This window comes from Saccopteryx leptura, chromosome 10, assembly GCF_036850995.1.
Source record: "Saccopteryx leptura isolate mSacLep1 chromosome 10, mSacLep1_pri_phased_curated, whole genome shotgun sequence".
In the NCBI taxonomy this organism is placed as follows: Eukaryota; Metazoa; Chordata; class Mammalia; order Chiroptera; family Emballonuridae; genus Saccopteryx; species Saccopteryx leptura.
The window spans coordinates 62,332,653-62,352,394 of NC_089512.1; the positions used below are offsets into that span (position 1 = coordinate 62,332,653).

General features: G+C 38.1%; 1 protein-coding gene across 1 annotated transcript in view; it reads right to left on the bottom strand.

Moving 5' to 3' along the window:
• Nucleotides 1–19,742, bottom strand: part of DNAH12 (dynein axonemal heavy chain 12) — a 399,320-nt gene that overhangs the window by 202,875 nt on the left and 176,703 nt on the right. The window contains exons 30-34 of the mRNA XM_066351331.1: nt 9,024–9,133; nt 5,454–5,637; nt 5,183–5,323; nt 1,424–1,507; nt 699–887 (exon numbers count right to left, since the gene is read on the bottom strand). Of these exons, the coding sequence (XP_066207428.1) occupies nt 699–887; nt 1,424–1,507; nt 5,183–5,323; nt 5,454–5,637; nt 9,024–9,133 (708 nt within the window). The remainder of the gene's footprint in view (nt 1–698; nt 888–1,423; nt 1,508–5,182; nt 5,324–5,453; nt 5,638–9,023; nt 9,134–19,742) is intronic.

Consider the following 19,742-nt stretch of genomic DNA (forward strand, 5'->3'; position numbering starts at 1 on the left):
AAAGTGGTGGATACCAGAGGTGGAAAGATGGGGAAAATAGGGAGACACCGGGCAAAGGGTAAAAAGTTACAATTATGTAGGATAAATAAGTCTAGAGATCTAATGTATGATATGATGACTAGAGGTCATAATACTGATACAATACTGTATCAGTACTGGAAATTTGCTAAAAGAGTAGATTTCAGGTGCTTTTATCATACACATACACAAAACCTATGGTAACTATTTGAGAAGATGATGTTAATTAGCTTGACTATAGTAATCATTTCACTACATGTATGTATATCAAATCATCATGTTGTACACTTTATATGTAATTTTAAAATAATTTAAAAATAAAATCCAGAGGGATAAACACACACAAACACACACACACCTCTGAGTACAAGTATAACTAGGAGAAACTAAGACCAGTAGATAGTATCAATGTCAATATCCTTCTTGTGATATTATAATATAGTCTTGCAAAATGTTAACATTGAGGGAAATTAGGTAATATGTACATGGAATTTCCATTATTTATTAAAACTGCAGGTGAATCACTGTCACAATAAACATTTCAATGTTTTTTAAAAAGTGACACTAAATGTCTAGGGAGAAACTGATTTTAGTTAGTTTCCTATCATAGTGACTTGAGATTTAGCCAAGTTGAATGAAAACTAAAGAAACTTGAGTGGATCAGAGAATTATAGTGTTACCTTGCACTTTTTCTTACGAAGCTTTAACGTGGGTGGTATTAACCAGTCAAAAAGTCCTCTCAGTAAAGCCTGATGTTCTGATTCTTGGAAAGGTCCATTCAGTGAACTCATCCATGAAGACACAAGTGGTTCCCACCCTAACTGTGACGGTTCCAAATAAATCATGCCACAGCGGCTTACAGTGGCAGGCTAGGAAAAAAAAAGAACAAATTTTCTTTTTACAATGTTGCTTTAATACAAGTACTATCTGGCAGTTATTAACTATTAATTTGCATGACTTATAAGGCCCTTCACGATGTGGCTGCTTTCTCTACAGCTTCACATATCTTAGATAAAGCTATTTGAATTTACAGTTCTCCAGGCATGTCAGGGTTTCAAGTCTTTACATCTTGTCATGATTTAGAATACTCGGCCCCAACCAATCTCCCTGGAAAAGTCTTACTCCTCAAAACCAGATCAAACACTCAACTGTTTTCCATGGTCCTCCTCTATCCATTTCCCTCTGGGGTAATCTACCCCCTCCATATTCTTAAAGAACTTACATGTAGCTCTATATTGGGACTACTTATGGGCATGCTTCTCATGCTCCCTAAATGAGCATACACTGTATCTTATCCATCTTTGTAGTCCTAGTGCCTAACTCATCTTCTGAGACATACTAAAAAAACACTGTTGACTAAATGAACAAAGAAGTAAACTACAATTATATTAAATTATTAACTTACTGAGGCCTGGGAAAGATCCATTGCTTCAAAGATGAGGCTCATTTGAGGGGACATCTGAATGATTTCTCCACTCATAAGGCAAAGCTAAAAGGAATTATTTTTCAAATGTTTATGTAAAAAATTCTCAAACTTCTCAGATGAAAATTTATTCTATTTATAAGATAATGTATATCCTGTGATATGACATAATAAGTATTAGATAGAAAGACAGAAAATCATAATTCTAGGTCTAGCTCTGTCAATTACTTACTTGTAAGCATCCCTGAGTCTCAGCTTCTTCATCTATGAACAGGGATAATTTCTCTCTCATAGAGTTAGGAGGGAGGAGAACTACATGACATACTACAGAAATTGTAAAATCCTATATAAATCTCAGTTTTTGTTATTAACAAAATTTTATGATATATCCTGATTTTATAAAGTTGTCAGAAGAGCTTTTTATTAATGAAAAAGATAGAAAAGAATAATATGAACACTCATATCACCAATCTCCTAGATTTTATCAATGTTAACATTTTGCATATTTGCTTCATTTATTTAAAAAGAACATTACACATACATCCAAATATGCCAATATTTATCTAAAAAATAAGGACTTTTTTATATCATCACAATAATATGATCACATTTAACAAAAATTCTAATAATTCCTTAATATCATCTAATATCATCAACTCACCCAATATTCAAATTTCCTCAGTCATACCAGAAATGTCTTTTTAATGGACTTATTTAAACCAAAATTTAATCAATGAGCATGCAATGTGTCTGCTATGCCCTTTTGGTCTCTTTTAATCTAAAATATATTTTTATCAAATATGTAAAAACTGAATTTATCAACTGCTCCCTTTCTGCTAAACTCTTTGTCCATTAGCTATTCTGTTTTCTTAATCTCTTTGACTTCTAACTTTGGAATTATCATTAACTTTTAATAATTTTATAATTGTTATTAATTGTTGATATTACAAATCAATTTCATTGCTAAGTCTTTTAAATTCTTCCTATTCATTTATTTTTCAGAGTTTCCTTTCTGTTCCTACCATTATCACACTAGTCCTAGATTTGGCCTTTATATAGTTATATGTAAACAATGTGGCATTTAACATTTCTGGATGTTTCCTTTTTTTTCTTTTTTAAGTGAGAGGAGGAAGGATAGACAGACTCCCCCATATGCCCTAACCAGGATCCACCAGGAAATTCCCGTCTGGGGACAATGCTTGAATCAACTGCTATCCTTCGCACCTGAGGCTGACATTAGGATCAACCAAGCTAGCCTTAGCACCCAGGGCTGACACTAGAACCAATGGAGCCACTGGCTGCGAGAAGGGAAGAGAGAGAGAGAAGGAGGAGAGGGAGGGGAAGAGAAGCAGATGTTTGCTTCTCATGTGTGCCCTGACTGGGGATCAAACCCAGGACTTCCACACACTGGGCTGACACTATATCCACTGAGCCAACTATCCGGGGCCTGGATATGTTTCTTATCTATAAAATAAATAAGTGGTCTACATCCAGACTGCACAATAGGCTAACCCGTAATCATATGTGGCTACTTATATTTAATTTTAACTAATTAAAGTTTGAAAATTTAAAGTCAGTTCTTTAATTGCACTAAGCCACATCTCAAATGCTCAAAATATGAGTAAAATACTCAATTAGCCACATGTGAACAAGTGGCTACCTTACTGGACAGTGCATATATTTACATCATTGCAGAAAGGCCTATTGAACAGGTGGAATACTTTTAACTTTCTACCAGATTATTTCAGCAAATATTCTTCTACTTACTACAAATTTGGGAGATAGAGTCAGCCTTCTCCTCATACCCTCATGCTGTTTTCCGAATACTTCTACTCCACCCTCCAGTACAACCCTTGCTCCTTTGACAACTCCTACTTGTGGCTGTCACTCACCAGCACCTAATTATTCCCCCTTGTTAGTCAAAGCCTTTGGTACCTGGTTTAATCCCTTTCAAACTCCGGCCTGCTCCAGTGCTAATATGGAAGAGAAAGAATCACAAAACTTGGATCTTTAACCACCTTACCCTCACTTACTTTTTTCCTACTCCACTCTAGCCATCCACTTATATACATGAGACCTTCTATCCTGGAACACTTTACAATTCTAAAAAACTAAATTCAAGCATCCCAGTCTCTGCCCACAGATTCCTACCCATCCAGCTCTCTCATTCATTAACTCCTACTATACTTGCTGTTCATTTTCATATCCCTGTTGTTCTTACTTCCTCCATTATTAAGCAGCTTCTGTACTATGGTCTAACTAACACATCTATGATTCTCATGAAAATATCTTTAAAGTCTTCCTGTATTTCCAGTCAAGTAACATTATCTATACACACCCCCAAATTGCTGAGGCTATTAGAGAAAAATCTCAGAAAAGCAGACCTTGGCACTGCTACTAATAGTTTATGGTCTTCAACTCAATCAGGTTCTGAGTAATGTTCTAGTATCCTATAGTTTCCTAGGCAGCTCTCTCTGTCATTTTCCAAATGGCTATGAATTCTTTGACTGGATTCTACTGATTAACCCCTCTCTTCTGAATCATCACTGTATTTTGTCTGTTTACTTGCTCCCTCCTTAGCTTGATTAATACGACTAATTATATGAAAGAAACATATGAATAAATAACCAACCACCTATGATAAAGTACTGGAGTATATGTTTATGCTAATTAAATTAATTTCCTTGTTTAGTGGTATAGTTATTTCATATGAGATGAAAATAAATTATGGCAAATCCATACAGTAGAATACTTACACAGACATAAGAAGAATGAACCAATGAATAAATAAAATGGAACTATAACAATATGAATATCACAGATACTATATTTACTATATTAACCTAAGGAAAGAAACCACTAAAGAGTATAATTCCATTTACATGAAGTTCAAGAACCAGCAAAACTAATTTATCATAGCAGAAGTCAAAATAGTGATTGTCCATGGAGTGTATTGATTGGGAAGGGACATGAGTGAACTTTGTAGGATACAGGAAATTTTGCAGATTTTCATTTAGGTGATAGTTATATGAGTGTTTATTTATGTAAAAAAATCAGAGAATCTAAACTTAAAGTTAGTGCACATTTTACACTATATCCATGATATCTCTCAGTTAAAATAAACACTAGGAGCCTTCTACTTTCCAGTTATTTTGTATATATATATTTCACAGCTTCTAAGATAATACAGCACATTGAAGTACTGAAGCATTCACTGTTTTCTAAAAAGCAATGCAGTGCTTTTCTTTTTTCCTAAAATATTAATTAAAAGTTCTGAAGAAACCATAGGTCTGGAGTTACTTTACAACTTATTATCACACTTTACAACTTACTATCACCTATTACATTACTATGGCTTCCTGCTAACACAGTAATTTTAATACATTATACTTTTATTCTATAAAAATTAAGCAAATGATTTATTACAGGATAGTTTTAATTGAAAAGATAATTTATAAACTATGCAAGTTGATTAATCCGTTATTTAAAATATACAGTCCTAGGTGACTAATTCTTGAATATGTAACAGTCCTTAAGCATGTCTATAGCTGCTTTGCTTTGCTCTTTAAAATTGTGGTAAACAATATATATAGCATTAAATATACCATATCAATCATTTTTAAGTTTACAATTCAGTAGTGTTAGTTATATTCATATTGTGCATCTTTTGTTTTTTCTTTTTTCTTTTTTTTTTCTAACCCTAACCCTAGCATGTTTTGTTTTTAATCATCATGACTCTACCTTTTTATTGTCATCCAATACTGTGTTCATGCTCTCTATCCACAACGTGTCAATGGGACCATCAAATACAACCCATTTCCGGTCAGGTGTCTCTGATAAGGCAAATTCTCTGAAAGTGTTAGCCACAATACCATCAGTCCACTGAAGAGGAAAAAAAAGAAGAGTTGGAAAGGTTCCTCTATAAAACTACAAAGTGATAATATGAAATTTAAATTTCTGGGTTTAATGTGCATTATCAGTAAAAGTTGAGAATGTTAATATTATAGATTACCTCATGAGACACTGGATCAAACTGTCCAAAAAGTTGGCCCATAGTAATGGATTTGGGGTTCACAGTTCTATAAACAACCTTTTCTTCCTCTCCATAGCCACGTTCATTCATAATAGTTAGAGTATCAGCCAGCACATGCAGAACTTTTGTCTTAGCAGCAAAAGGCTCTCCTACTAACATAAAACTATTAAGGAAAAGAAGTAATTGTACAATAAGATTCTAAAAATAGTAATAAATTTTGCCTATATAGGCAAAATAGTAAATTTGCCTATATAGTAGTACATAAAATTTTGCCCTATAATGACTACATATAATTTTTGAAATTATGTACATTTTTCTCAGCTATGAGGAAAATGTTATTTAACTTTTAAACTGGTTGATCTCTAGATCAAATTCTCTACATTAATACCATTATCTACAGAATAGAATATAATTTTTAAAGTCTCCAGAAAATGAAAACTTAACAATTGTATAATCATAAAATGAAAAAAAACAACTGCCTGATCAGGCGGTGGCGCGGTGGGATAGAGCGTCAGACTGGGATCCAGAGGACTCAGGTTTGAGACCCCGAGGTCATCAGCTTGAGCATGGGCTCATCTGGTTTGAGCAAGGCTCACCAGCTTGGACCCAAGGTCACTGGCTCAAGCAAGGGGTTACTTGGTCTGCTGTAGCACCTCAGTCAGGGCACATATGAGAGAGCAGTCAATGAACAACTAAGGTGTCGCAACGAAAAACTAATGATTGATGCTTCTCATCTCTCTCTGTTCCTGTCTGTCTGTCCCTATCTATCCCTCCCTCCGACACTCTCTCTCTCTCTGTAAAAAAAAAAAAAAAAATGACTTGGGTCCTTCTAAGGAGAGGAGTAAAAAGGATTCTCTCTTTCTTCAAGTCTTTACTTGCTATAGTAATTGTTAGTGCTCTTGACCAAATACTTCTGAATATCTTTTCTCTTGCACATAGTGGGATTCCTTACTTTCTGTGGAAATAATAGGTGACTAATGAGTAATAAGTAGAAATTATGGGTGTTACTTCCTACCATGGAATAGAGATTTGCCAGAGAGGGACCTTACAGAGTTCTCTTTTTTCTCTCTACCACAGCTATGACCCACAATGCTGAGATGGTAGCTGCTGGGACCCCAAGTAACTATGATGAGCAGAACCTCCATGTTAACCTATGATGAACACAGCATGAATGAGAAATAAATATTTTTTTTTGTCACTAAATTTGAGTGCTGATTGCTTCTACAGAATATCCTAGCCTATCCTAGAAGGGGAAAGATATTCTTGCTATAAGAAGACTGAAGTACGTGGCATCAGCTTAGATTTTAGGTCATAGGTGGCAAAAACAAAAACAAAACAGTTATTAGAGGCTAAAAGATTGGCAGTTCATGTTATGCAATGATAAAACATTTGGTAAATTTATCCCATTGAGGTGAACTGAAAGACAGGTAATGTAACTAATAAAATTATAGTTTTTGGAGAAAAGGATAGTAAACATAATAGTATTAGTATAGAATGGCAGTGGATAGCTGCATTTAACAAGGAAATACAAGAAAGAAATACTCCATGAAAAAAATGGGCAGTTTGCAAGAATGAAAGAAAATAGAAATTCAGGAAACTTGCAGGATTGAAAGAGGCAATTTTTTCTCATCTCCAACTGCTAAAATATAAATTGAGAGAATCTTTGAACAACAAAGATCAACTCAGCCTGGCATCAAGGATCAATTCAAGGGTAGGGGCATTGTAGCACTTTATTAAAACCTATGAAAGATTAATATGGCATCCAGTAATCATTGCAGGAGGGTAAAATAGTCTAGGGAAAACAGATTAAGAGTGTGGTCCTCTCAATTAAGCCTGATAGGTTCAAGAATACTATAAGAAATTTCCAAAAGGTATAATTAAAAGGACTGTAATTGTGGCTATTGTCACATACAGCTGCCTGGAATCCAATAGCTAAAAAGCTTATTGGTTTTGAGAGCGTTTACTGACAAAAAAACCATGAGTCTAGGCTAAAACACATGTGAATGTTCAAGACTTAAACATGATCCTTGGGTGTTGGATGCATGAGGGTTGACTGTACTAGTATGTCCCTATTTCTGCAAAAGTTTGAAAAATTACATAATACAAAGGCTGTTTTTTTATTTTTTTGTTTTTAATCCTGCCTTTAAAATAATCATATCTTTGAGACTTCAACTTTCTATAGGCTGGTGGCAGGCTGAAAACATTTCTCAACTTTAAGGACATTTTCTCTGTTGTCCACTTCACATGTGACCAGGAAAGAAAATGAAAATGAAGACATCTCAGAAAGTTGAACCAAGGTTCACAGAAAAGGGTTCATTGGAAAGCACCTCCCAGGGAGAATCAAGCAAAATAAATCCAGGTTTACTGGGCTTTTAAGTTTATACAATTCGTGGAGGAAGCTCTCGAAAGAAAAAAATACATATGTAATTATGAATACAAAATGTCTAAGGCCAGTTCAATGATACCTTATATAACAAATTATGACTCCTTAGAGGGACCCCTACAAGTGAGAAGTCCTGAAGTTTAAATTCCATTAGTTTCACTTTATCTCTGGAATCAGGGCTCCCACATGCCCAGCTGGGTTTCAGAAATGCTACCAATCAGTGTTGGCTATGTCTCCTATTTGCCTCCTACTCTTCAATTTCTGAGTGGGAGTGTTCGCTCCAATAATCCTGTTCTGGTAAACCAACTACAATAATACTGGGTGTGTAAAGGGCATTGTGGGGCAGCTGTGTTAGGTTTGCTCGCGGGGTTACCAGCTGCAAGCACTTTGCTTGATTGGTGCATAGGTGCACAGCAACGCCACCTATGTATGGTCTATATAAGGCTGTGGGTGCTTGCGCTCAAGAGAGATGAGGGATTGCGGATGCACAGATAACCTGCCCGCCACTGTGAGGGACCATTTTGCTGTTTGTTTGCCTGAGAGGTGTTTTCCCCTGCCTGTGTGCTTTTCCGCCGTTGTGAGACTTTATTAAACAAAATGACCCAATGCTTTTCCAGCTCCACAGTTTTTCTACCGTCTGCCTGAATCCAACGTGTGCCTGCCTGGCCTCAGCCACAGGCATTGCAGGCAGATAACTTGTCTTTCCAGTTCATAGGTCTCTGGATCAAGAATAACAACTTCCAAATTTGATACAGAAACTATCATGCATCACCTAGACACCCTGAATTTTGAGTCTGGTTCATTGACTGACTGGAACTTTTAGGTTGTCTCCCAAAGAAGGGAAAAGTGTGTTTTATGTTCATGAAGAAGAGTGAATAACATATTTGATAACCAAAAGGGCAAATTGTGATGGTCATTAGTGCTGTGTCACTGAATGAGCGCTCCTTACCAATCCTTACTGGACACATAGCAAGAGAAAGAAATAAACCTTTGTTTTTAAGCCACTGAGATAAGGGTTGGGGTGGGAAGTGGGGGAGATGTTTCCTCCCTAGCCACTTAGCATACAAACTTTGCTGAGTCTTTTGATATACAAATTTAGTTGTTTTAATGGCTTAATTTTCAAATAACATCTAACACTAGCAGACAGTGTTAATCTATAATCTTACCCATGTCTAACAATCATCATTTCATATGTCTGAATCATTTTTTCTAGAAAAAATTTCACAGGCTGAAGATTGTGGACTTTGCAGGCTTCATGAGCACATTCCAAAAATTCCTAAAAGAAAAATGGAATGCATTTCTATAAAATGGTATTATAAATAATCTTATACCTATCTTATCAATGTAGACTTTTTACTTAGAAATAAGAACTATCTTCTTATATTGATAAATTACTCTTAAAGCTTTACTATTTGATTGAAAGAAAGCATAAAATTAAAATACTTTTAAATTATTAGTATTCCCCATAATAAGTTATATAATGTATGCCATATGAAACAGTTCCTTTTAATAGTGTTTTCCAGAATTTTACTTTTAGTTAGGATATAGAAGGACATACCAAACAATCCTTTATTCTGTATTAACTAGAAATAAACAGAAAGGCTTAAAAAAAAGTAAGTATTTCAAAGATAGAGGAGCACTTTGAATATAAATAAATTTAAAGGAACTAAATTTCAGAAAGGGTGAGCCTTTCTTAGGTGAATACAAATCAATAGCTAATTTTGAACCTGGAAGCATTTATCAGGTGTGAACATCAATGGCACTGGATTGGGCCTCTATAGGCATAGAGACTTTGCTGAAGTAAGGAGAAACTGATAGAGATTTTAATAATGGTCATGTGGGCTTGTATTACAGATTTGAATCTGGAAGAGCCTCAAATGCAAACTTTTTCCTCCCACTGCCTATGTTTTGGCTGAGTAAGGCATTCAGAGAGAGATTTCCTGTCTTGGGAAGTTTATATCCCAAAAAGCTGCTGGAAGGACTGTCCTAATAATACAGGACAATTCTCACTCTAAAGACATTTGAAACCAGAGGTAACTAAAGCTCAATAACTCAGCAACAAAACTCTAACTTAGGTCAACTCCTGATTTAATTGATCAACAGCTCAATTTAGCTATCTGACAAAAGAAAAGACATGGTTTTGGCCCTGGACAGCTGATTTAGCAGTAGAGCATTGGCCTGGCATGGGGAAGTCACAGGTACAATTTCCGGCCAGGGCACACAGGAGAAGCATCCATCTGCTTCTCCACCTTTCCCCTCTCCTTTCTTTCTGTCTCTCTCTTTCCCTACCACAGCCAAGGCTCTATTGGAGCAAAGTTGGCCCGGGTGCTAAGGATGGCTCCATGGCCGCTGCCTCAAGCAATAGAATGGCTCCAGCCACAATGGAGCAACGCCCAAGATGGGCAGAGCATTGTCCCCTAGCAGGCTTTCCAGGTGGATCCTGGTCAGGCGCATGTGGGAGTCTGTCTCTCTTCCTCCCTGCTTCTCGTTTCAGAAAAATACAAAAAAAAAGACATGGTTTTTCTGCAGAGAAATAATGTCATTTTAGCCCTGGCCAGTTGGCTGAATGGTAGAGCGACGGCCCAGCGTTGGATGTCCCAGGTTTGATTCCCAATCAGGGCACACAGGAGAAGTGCCCATCTGCTTCTCTACCCCTACCCCTCTAACTTCTCTCTCTCTCTCTTTCTCTCTTCTCCTCTTCACCTGCAGCCATGGTGCAATTGGAGCGAGTTGGCCCCAGGCCATGAGGATGGCTCCATGGCCTCCACCTCAGGCACTAAAAACTGGCTCCAGTTGCAAAAGAGCAAGGGCCCAGATGGGCAGAGCATCACCCTCTAATGGGCTTGCCAGGTTGCTGAGACCAGCTCAGCAATGGGTGTGCACGAAAGGAAGGCGCTACAGGACTTAAGCAAAAACACACAAGACACAACATAAAGAAAAGATGGGTAGGAAGGACTCCCAGCCTCTAGGACTGAGAGCCCAGATCTCTGCAGCCTCATTGTATTTATTTGTTTCTTTGCTCATCCAGCAAGTTAGCAGAGCCTAGGTTAAATTATCAGAGCATGGGTTCAGGTGCAGAGAAGGATGATCTTTCAGGTATGCAGGAAATAGCTATAGGAATCAGTTGCTTCCTTTAAACAATCTTATCAGTGCTGGCCGGGGCAGCATTCTTCCCCCACAGGACTTGGCGTTCCAAACTCCACACCAAAGACTTGTCTCAGGGCAGCAGTTTAATCTCCAGCCATTTTCTTACACCAGTGGATCTCGCTCAGGGCACATGTGGGAGTCTCTCTGCATCCCTGCCTCTCACTAAAAAAAATATTTTAAATAATAATAATACCCTCTACAATTACTTTATATACAATTTTTAACATAAAATCAAAATTTATAAGTCATAATAGCTAATGATCAAAAGAAAAAACAGTAAGTAAAAGAAACTCACAGATAACCCACATCTCATAATTAGCAGACAAGAACATTAAAATAACTTTTCTGAATGTATAAAAGAAAATACACAGTATGAAAGAAAAATAAATAAAAAGATTAAAATTTTAAGCAAATAAATGGGATCTCTAAAAAAATGAAATTTAACACACTAAGATTGAAAAAAATAAACTACCATCATGTGCCACATAACAATGTGTTGGTTAAGGAGACAAGATGGCCACATGTAGGCAGACGTTCCAACTCCCACATCCCAGAACCAAAGTGCATTACAACTTAATTTTGAGAACAGTCATCTTGAAAGACCAACTTTGGACTAAACTAAGAGGAATCTACAGCCAAGGACCACCAAAGAACACTGAGACTGGTAGGAAAGGCGGAGACACAGAAAGGGCTGCCCTGCTATTGGAGCAAGCAGCAGCTGGGAGGGATTCTTGCGGTGGGAAGGACTTCCCTGTGAGTTGTGGGTTGTGGGTCCTTAGACCAGAACTGGAGTCCCAGCCTAGAGCCCTGGAGCCTGGAAAGGGCGAACGGACTGTATTTGGCTGAGAAAGGAGCCTAGATACTGTTTGAGAAAAGGAGACAGAACTCCCGGACCCAGGCTCCATATTAAGGGGACGGCACGGAAAGCCTCGCTCACAGCCACCTGCCCGGAGCTTCAGGAGCAGAGAACACTGGGAGGACTGAAGTCGCCAGGAGAGAGTGTGGTCTTGGAGGCATAGGGCGAGACACTTTGAGGGATGGACACCCTAACCCCTGAGCTGAATCACGCCCCAAATCTAAAGTGAACATTTTTCCTGGGAGCAGCAACACCAGCAAAAGGAAGATATAACCCCATCCATTGGAGGCTCTCCTCCCCAAGTTAGAACAAAGAGGCACTTAGAGGCAGGCAGCACTTAGGGACACAGGTAGTGAGTGCTGGGGTGTGAGCTACACCCCCCTCCATGCTGCTGAATGCTCACCAGGAGGGCGGTGGGTGGGCCAGTGGCACGGGAAGCAGCTGCAGGAGCCAGGGCCTCCCAGCAAGTGCGTGCGGCCCACCCATGAAGGCAGAAGCCACAGTGGCCACTGTGGAGATCGGTGCGAGTGCACAGGCCTGCCCTGGGCATGAGCCCAAGCGACCACCGGTGCAGTTCAATCGGGCCACGTGGGCCGACTTATGGAGGTGGAGGCCGTGGTGGCGGCTACGGAGGTCCAAGCTTCGGTGCAATCACTCCTGCGGCATGTACCTGTCCCTGGTGGTGGCTGAGACCCAGGTGACAGGGGAAGTGGTCCGAGCGGCTGCGTGTGGTCCAGCCCGCAGAGGCAGAGGCCATGGCAGCTGCTGCATGGGTCCCGGCTCACATGCAATCATGCCTGCGGCGCAGGCCTGCCCTTGGTGGCAGCTAAGGCCCAGGCGACAGTGGAAGTGGTCCAAATAGGCACACCCAGGCCGCCCACAGTGGTGGAAGCTGGGGCAAGCCACTGCAGAGGTCAGAGCTCATGTACAATCCAGACTACTGCAGTGTGGTGGCTGGAGCCCAGGCAACATCGGGTCAGTCCAAACGGGCTTGCGCAGGCCCACCTGGATGGCGGAAGCCATGGCAGCCATGGAGGCAGGCTGGTACTGTCAACGCCCAAGCTCAAATGCCCGAGGCAGAAACTGTGGAGGTGGGGGGGGGCAGCATAAACCACACAATGGGAGCATAGAGGCAACACTCACTGGTCCCATGGGACCACAACCTTGTGAGTGCTGAAAAAGAAAAATAAATAAATAAATAAAAAGTCTGCATAAAGACATCTGAGACTAAGAGGCAAACCACATCCAATACATATCTAATCACTGAATTACACTACTGAGCCCAACAAGTAGCCAACAATAAGAGGCAGCAGAAAGTGAGTCTCAGGGGAGCTTGAACTTTCAGAAGAACTTCCCCCAGGCCAAGAGTAGATAAAAGCTAGCCTAGGAGTGCAGCTGATATTTACAATGGCACCTGGACCAAGCAGAGGCAGCCACAAGATCTGGATCACCTGTAGCTCCAAAAAGGTAGATAAGAGCCAGTCATAGGCAATGACCCCCACCAATCTGCACCAGGCTCCAGCCAGGGAAGTCCAGGGCAGGCACATCCAGCAGCACATACGAAGAGCGTCAGTTCAGGACCTAACAACCCTTGTTAGAGAGGTAGCTTAAGGAAGGGCTCCTCACATCTGATCCAGCTAAGACATAGAAAATACCAACACAAATAGCAAAAATAATAGTGATAGCAGATAAGCAGTCCACAGCAGATTACAAACAACAGCTGATGCCAACCCAAGAAGATGTAGAAACAACACAACTGAAAATTAGAGGCAGACAATACCAACCTTAGACTCAACTAGCTACAGAAACAACACATCCAAAGGAAGAGTATATACACAGACAAAATGGGAAGACAAAGAAATGCAATCCAAATGAATCAAGAAGACAAATCCCCAGAAAAAGAACTGAGTGAGATGGAAATAACCAAATTACCAGATGCAGAGTTTAAAATAATGATTGTTGGGATGCTCAGAGATCTTAGAGCAACAATGGATGGACATAATGAACACCTAAATAAAGCAATAACAAGTATAAAAAAAACCAGACAGAAATGACAAACACAACATCAGAAATGAAGACTACACTTGAAGGAATTAAAAGCAGGCTGGATGAAGCAGAGGATATAATCAGCGATGTAGAGGACAAGATAAGTGAAAGTATAGAAGCAGAACAGCAAAAAGAAAAAGGATCAAAAAGTCTGAGGAAACTCTAACAGAGCTCTGTGACAACATGAAGAGAAACAATATCCACATAATAGGGGTTCCTGAAGGAGAAAAGAAAGAACAAGAGATAGAGAACCTGTCTGAAGAAATTATAGGTGAAAATTTCCCTAAATTGATGGAGGAAAGACTCACACAAGTTCAAGAAGCAGAGAGAACTCCATTAAAAAAAAAAAACCCAAAGAGACCCACACCAAGACATATCATAACCAAAATACCAAAGCTAAGAGATAAAGAAAGAATACTAAAAGCTGCAAAAGAAAAACAATCTATCACCTAAAAAGGAACCCCCATAAGAATGACATCTGACTTCTCAATAGAAAGTCTTGAGGCCAGAAGGGAATCACAAAAAAATATTTAAAGTAATTCAGAACAAGAACCTACAACCAACACTTCTTTAAGCTTCCCAGCCAAAAAAAAAAAAAAAACTTGAGGAATTAATCACAACCAAACCGATGCTGCAAGAAATGTTAGGGAGCCTGCTGAAGACAGAACAAATCAGCGGGAAAAAAATCCAGTAAAAGAGAAATATAGATTAAAGAAAAAAATGGCAAAAAACAACTACATATCAATAATAACCTTAAATGTAAATAGATTAAATGCTCCAATCAAAAGACATAGGGTAGCTGAATGGATAAGAAAACAGGACCCATACATATGCTGTCTACAAGAAACCAACCTCAAAACAAAAGATACATATAGACTGAAAGTAAAAGGATGGAAAAAAATATTTCATGCAAATGGAAATGAAAAAAAAGCTGGGGTACATATACATATATCTGACAAAATAGATTTTAAAACAAAAACTATAGTAAGGGATAAAGAAGGTCACTACATAATGATAAAGGGAACAATACAACAGGAAGAGATAACCATTATAAATATCTATGCACCTCATATAGGAGCACCGAAATATATAAAGCAGACTTTGATGGACATAAAGGGTGAGATCAACAGCAATACTATAATAGTAGAGGATTTCAATACCCCACTAACACCAACGGATAGATCTTCAAGAAAGAATATTAACAAAGAAACAGCGGAATTAAGGGACACACTAGATCAACTGGATTTAATAAATATCTTCAGAACCTTTCACCCTAAAGCAGCAGAATATACATTCTTTTTCAAGTACTCATGGTACATTCTCTAGGATAGACCACATACAAGGGGATAAAATGAGTCTCAACAAATTCAAGAACATTAAAATCGTATCAAGCATCTTCTCTGACCACAATGGCATGAAACTAAAAATCAAGTATAATAGAAAAACTGAAAAACACTCAAACACTTGGAAACTAAATAGCATGTTATGAAATAATGAATGGGTCAACAATGAGATCAAGGAAGTCATCAAAAATTTCCTAGAAACAAATAAAAATGAGCATACAACAACTCAAAATCTATGAAACAGAGCAAAAGCAGTCCTGAGAGGGAAGTTCATTGCATAACAGGCATGCTTTAAGAAGTGAGAAAGGCCCTGGCCGGTTGGCTCAGCGGTAGAGCGTCGGCCTAGCGTGCGGAGAACCCGGGTTCGATTCCCGGCCAGGGCACACAGGAGAAGCACCCATTTGCTTCTCCACCCCTCTGCCGCACTTTCCTCTCTCTCTCTCTCTTCCCCTCCTGCAGCCAAGGCTCCATTGGAGCAAAGATAGCCCGGGCGCTGGGGATGGCTCTGTGGCCTCTGCCTCAGGCGCTAGAGTGGCTCTGGTCGCAACATGGCAACGCCCAGGATGGGCAGAGCATCGCCCCCTGGTGGGCAGAGCGTCGCCCCTGGTGGGTGTGCCGGGTGGATCCCGGTCGGGCGCATGCGGGAGTCTATCTGACTGTCTCTCCCTGTTTCCAGCTTCAGAAAAATGAAAAAAAAAAAAAAATGAAAAAAAAAAAAAAAGAAGTGAGAAAAAGCTCAAATAAACAACAAAACCCTACAACTAAAAGAACTAGAAAAGAACAACAAGTAAAGCCCAGAGGAAGTAGAAGGAAGAAAATAATAAAGATCAGAACGAAAATACATGACATAGAGACTAAAAAAACAATACAGAGGATCAATGAAACAAAGAGCTGGTTCTTTGAAAAGGTAAACAAGATTGATGAACCTTTAGCCAGACTCACCAAGGAAAAAAAAGAGAGAATTCAAATAAATAAAATAAGAAACAAAAGTGGAGAAGTAACAACTGACACAGCAGAAATATAAAGGATTGTAAGAAAATAATATGAAGAACTGTATGCCAAAAAATTAGACAACCTAGGTGAAATGGACAAATTCCTTGAAAAATATAATCTTTCAAAAATCAATATGGAAAAATCAGAAAACCTAAATAGACCAATTGCAACAAATGAGATCGAAACAGTTATAAAAAAAACTTCCAACAAACAAAAGCCCTGGGCCAGATGGCTTCATAGGCCAATTCTACCAATCATTCAAAGAAAAACTAACTCCTAACCTTCTCAAGCTATTTCAAAAAATTGAAGAGATCATGTGGTTTTTGTTCTTTGTTTTGTTGATATGGTGTATTATGTTAACTGTTTTACATATGTTGAACAATCCTTGAGATTCTGGGATGAATCCCACTTGATCATGATGTATTATTTTTTTAATATGTTGTTGTATTCGATTTGCTAGTATTTTGTTTAGTATTTTAGCATCTGTATTCATTAGAGATATTGGTCTGTAGTTTTCTTTTTTTGTGCTGTCCTTGCCCGGTTTTGGTATGAGGGCTATGTTGGCTTCATAAAATGTGTTTGGAAGTATTGCTTCTTCTTCAATTTTTTGAAAGAGGGTGGGGGAGGATAAAAAGGGTAAAGGGTCAAATATATGGTGGCTAGACTTACAGTGGTGAGCACACAATGGAATATACAGATGTTGTATTATAAAGTTGTACACAATAAATTTAATTAGAAAAAAATTTAAATGACCTTGGTTCTCTCTGAAGACAATGCACTTTCAAGATTTTGATGTATATTTATTACATATATATCTCCTCAGGCTCCCATGTCTGACCACATTTTCCTTTTCTCAATCCCCAGTCTTCTCACTTTAATATTAATTTCATATCATAAATATTATTCCTATAAGTTAGAGTATATTGCTTAAATTCTTATTAATATGGTATACTGCTTTTCCAGAGGCCTGGATTATTCTAATCCATGGCATTCTAGCTATCTACATACAAGAAGTCAAATATTAGCTAATTTGCACATTGTTCATCCAGTTATGAAAATGTTACTGGACCTTGGTTATAAGACATTTGCTAATACATATTTGCTGGACTTAACAGGAATTAGGTAAGATCCCATATATATTAATTAATATTAAAATTTTTAATGTCTTCTGTTGGAATATTTATATTTTTGATTCTATAATTTTTAAAACTAAATGATAAATTGTCAAAACTCTTCTTTCGATTTCAAAAAATTTCAATTTATCTTGTTTCAACAATTTTGTATATCAAGACCAATATCTTTAGGTGGACCATGTCAACCCAATAAATTAAAAAAATAAATTCATAAAAAAGACTATATCTATCATTTGCTTTAAAATTATTTATTTTTCTCATAAATAGAGCTAAAGGCCCAATTGATTGTGAATCACTGAAAAATGATCTATCAATACAAGCTAGAAAGGCAGAAGAGAAGATAATGAACACATGGTATCCAAAGGTTATAAGTCTTTTTACCAAGAAGGAAGCACTGGAAGGCATTAAACTTGAAAAATTAGATTCATTTTATAACTGTGTTTCAACACTTATGTCATATCAGGTAAATATGTTTTATGCATATTATTTTTTATTTTATTTTTTTTAAACTTGGTATTTATTTTCTTTATTTCTTTTTTCTTTTTTGTTTTTACAGAGACAGAGAGAGAGTCAGAGAGAGGGATAGACAGGAACAGACAGACAGGAACGGAGAGATGAGAAGCATCAATCATTAGTTTTTCGTTGCGCGTTACAACATCTTAGTTGTTCATTGATTGCTTCCCCATTTGTGCCTTGACCGTGGGCCTTCAGCAGACTGAGTAACCCCTTGCTTGAGCCAGTGACCTTGGGTCCAAGCTGATGAGCTTTTTGCTCAAACCAGATGAGCCCGGCTCAAGCTGGCGACCTCGGGGTCTCGAACCTGGGTCCTCTGCATCCCAGTTCGATGCTCTATCCACTGCGCCACCACCTGGTCAGGCTGTTTTATGCATTTTAAATAATTAAAATTAGTATTTTAATTAAAATTCTATTTAGATATGATACTAAATAATTATTTTGAAGTAAATTATGAAAATTATTTTTTCTATAATTCTTTTTCTTTTTATTCATTTTAATTTATTGTGTTTACATAGATTCTAATGTTGCCCCAAATGCATTCCTCCCTACCCTGTATTCTGCTCAACATCTCCCTTACCCCCTCCCCATAGTGCCCTCCCCCCTTCCCTTCAGGAATATCCCATCCTATCATCCCCTTTCCCTCTGTCCTCTTTTCCTCTGGTCCCTTTTTATCCCTCCTCTGTCTTAATTCCATTCCTCAGTTCACATTGTTCATTGGATTCCTCAAATGAGTGAGGTCATATGATATTTTTCCTTTTCTGCCTGGCTTATTTCACTTAACATAATAGTTTCCAGGTCCATCCATGTTGTTGCAAAAGGTAAGATTTCTTTCTTTTTTATAGCCCCATAGTATTCCATTGTATATATGTACCAAAGCTTTTTAATCCACTTGCCCACTGACAGACATTTGGGCTGTTTCCAGATCTTGGCTATTGTGAACAATGCTGCCATAAACATAGGGATATATTTCTCCTTTTGAATCAGTGATTTGGTATTCTTAGGATATATATTGTTCTTCATTACTTTGAATATTTCTTGCCATTGCTTTCCGGCCTCAAGTATTTCTGTTGAGAAGTCAGATGTCATCCTTATGGGGGCTCCTCTGTAGGTAATAGACTGCTTTTCTCTTACAGCTTTTAGTATTCTTTCTTTGTCTCTTAGTTTTGGTATTTTAATTATGATGTGTCTTGGTGTAGATTTCTTTGGGTTCCTCTTTAATGGAATTCTCTGTGCTTCTTGAACCTGTTTGACTTTTTCCTGCATCAATTTAAGGAAGTTTTCAGCTATGAGATCTTTGAATAAGATCTCTATCCCTTGTTCTTTCTCTTCTTCTTCAGGAACCCCTATGATGCAGATGTTATTTCTCTTCAGGTTGTCACAGAGCTCTCTTAGAGAAACTGGTAGGACTTTTTGAGTTTCTTTTCTTTTGCTGCTCTGCTTCCGTGCCTTTGTTTATCTTGTCCTCTAAATCGCTGATTCGATCCTCAGCTTCATCAATTCTGCTTTTAATTCCTTCCATGTGGTCTTCATTTCTGATATTGTATTTGTTATTTCTGACTGATTATTTTTTATTATTTCAATGTCCTTTTTTATACTTGCTATCTCTTTATTTAGGTGCTCGTATGTTGATCCATTGTTGTTCTGAGATCTTTGAGCATCCTAACAATTATTATTTTAAACTTGCATCCGGTTATATCCAACTCATTCTAGTCCTTTTCTGGGGATTTCTCTTGCTTCATTTGGGTTGCATTTCTCTGCCTTCTCATTTTGTCTGTGTATAAGAAGGGTGTGGCCACAGGAGTCTAATGGGTGTGGCCTCTGTGTTCCCTAGGTGTGTTCTGTCTGCAGGCC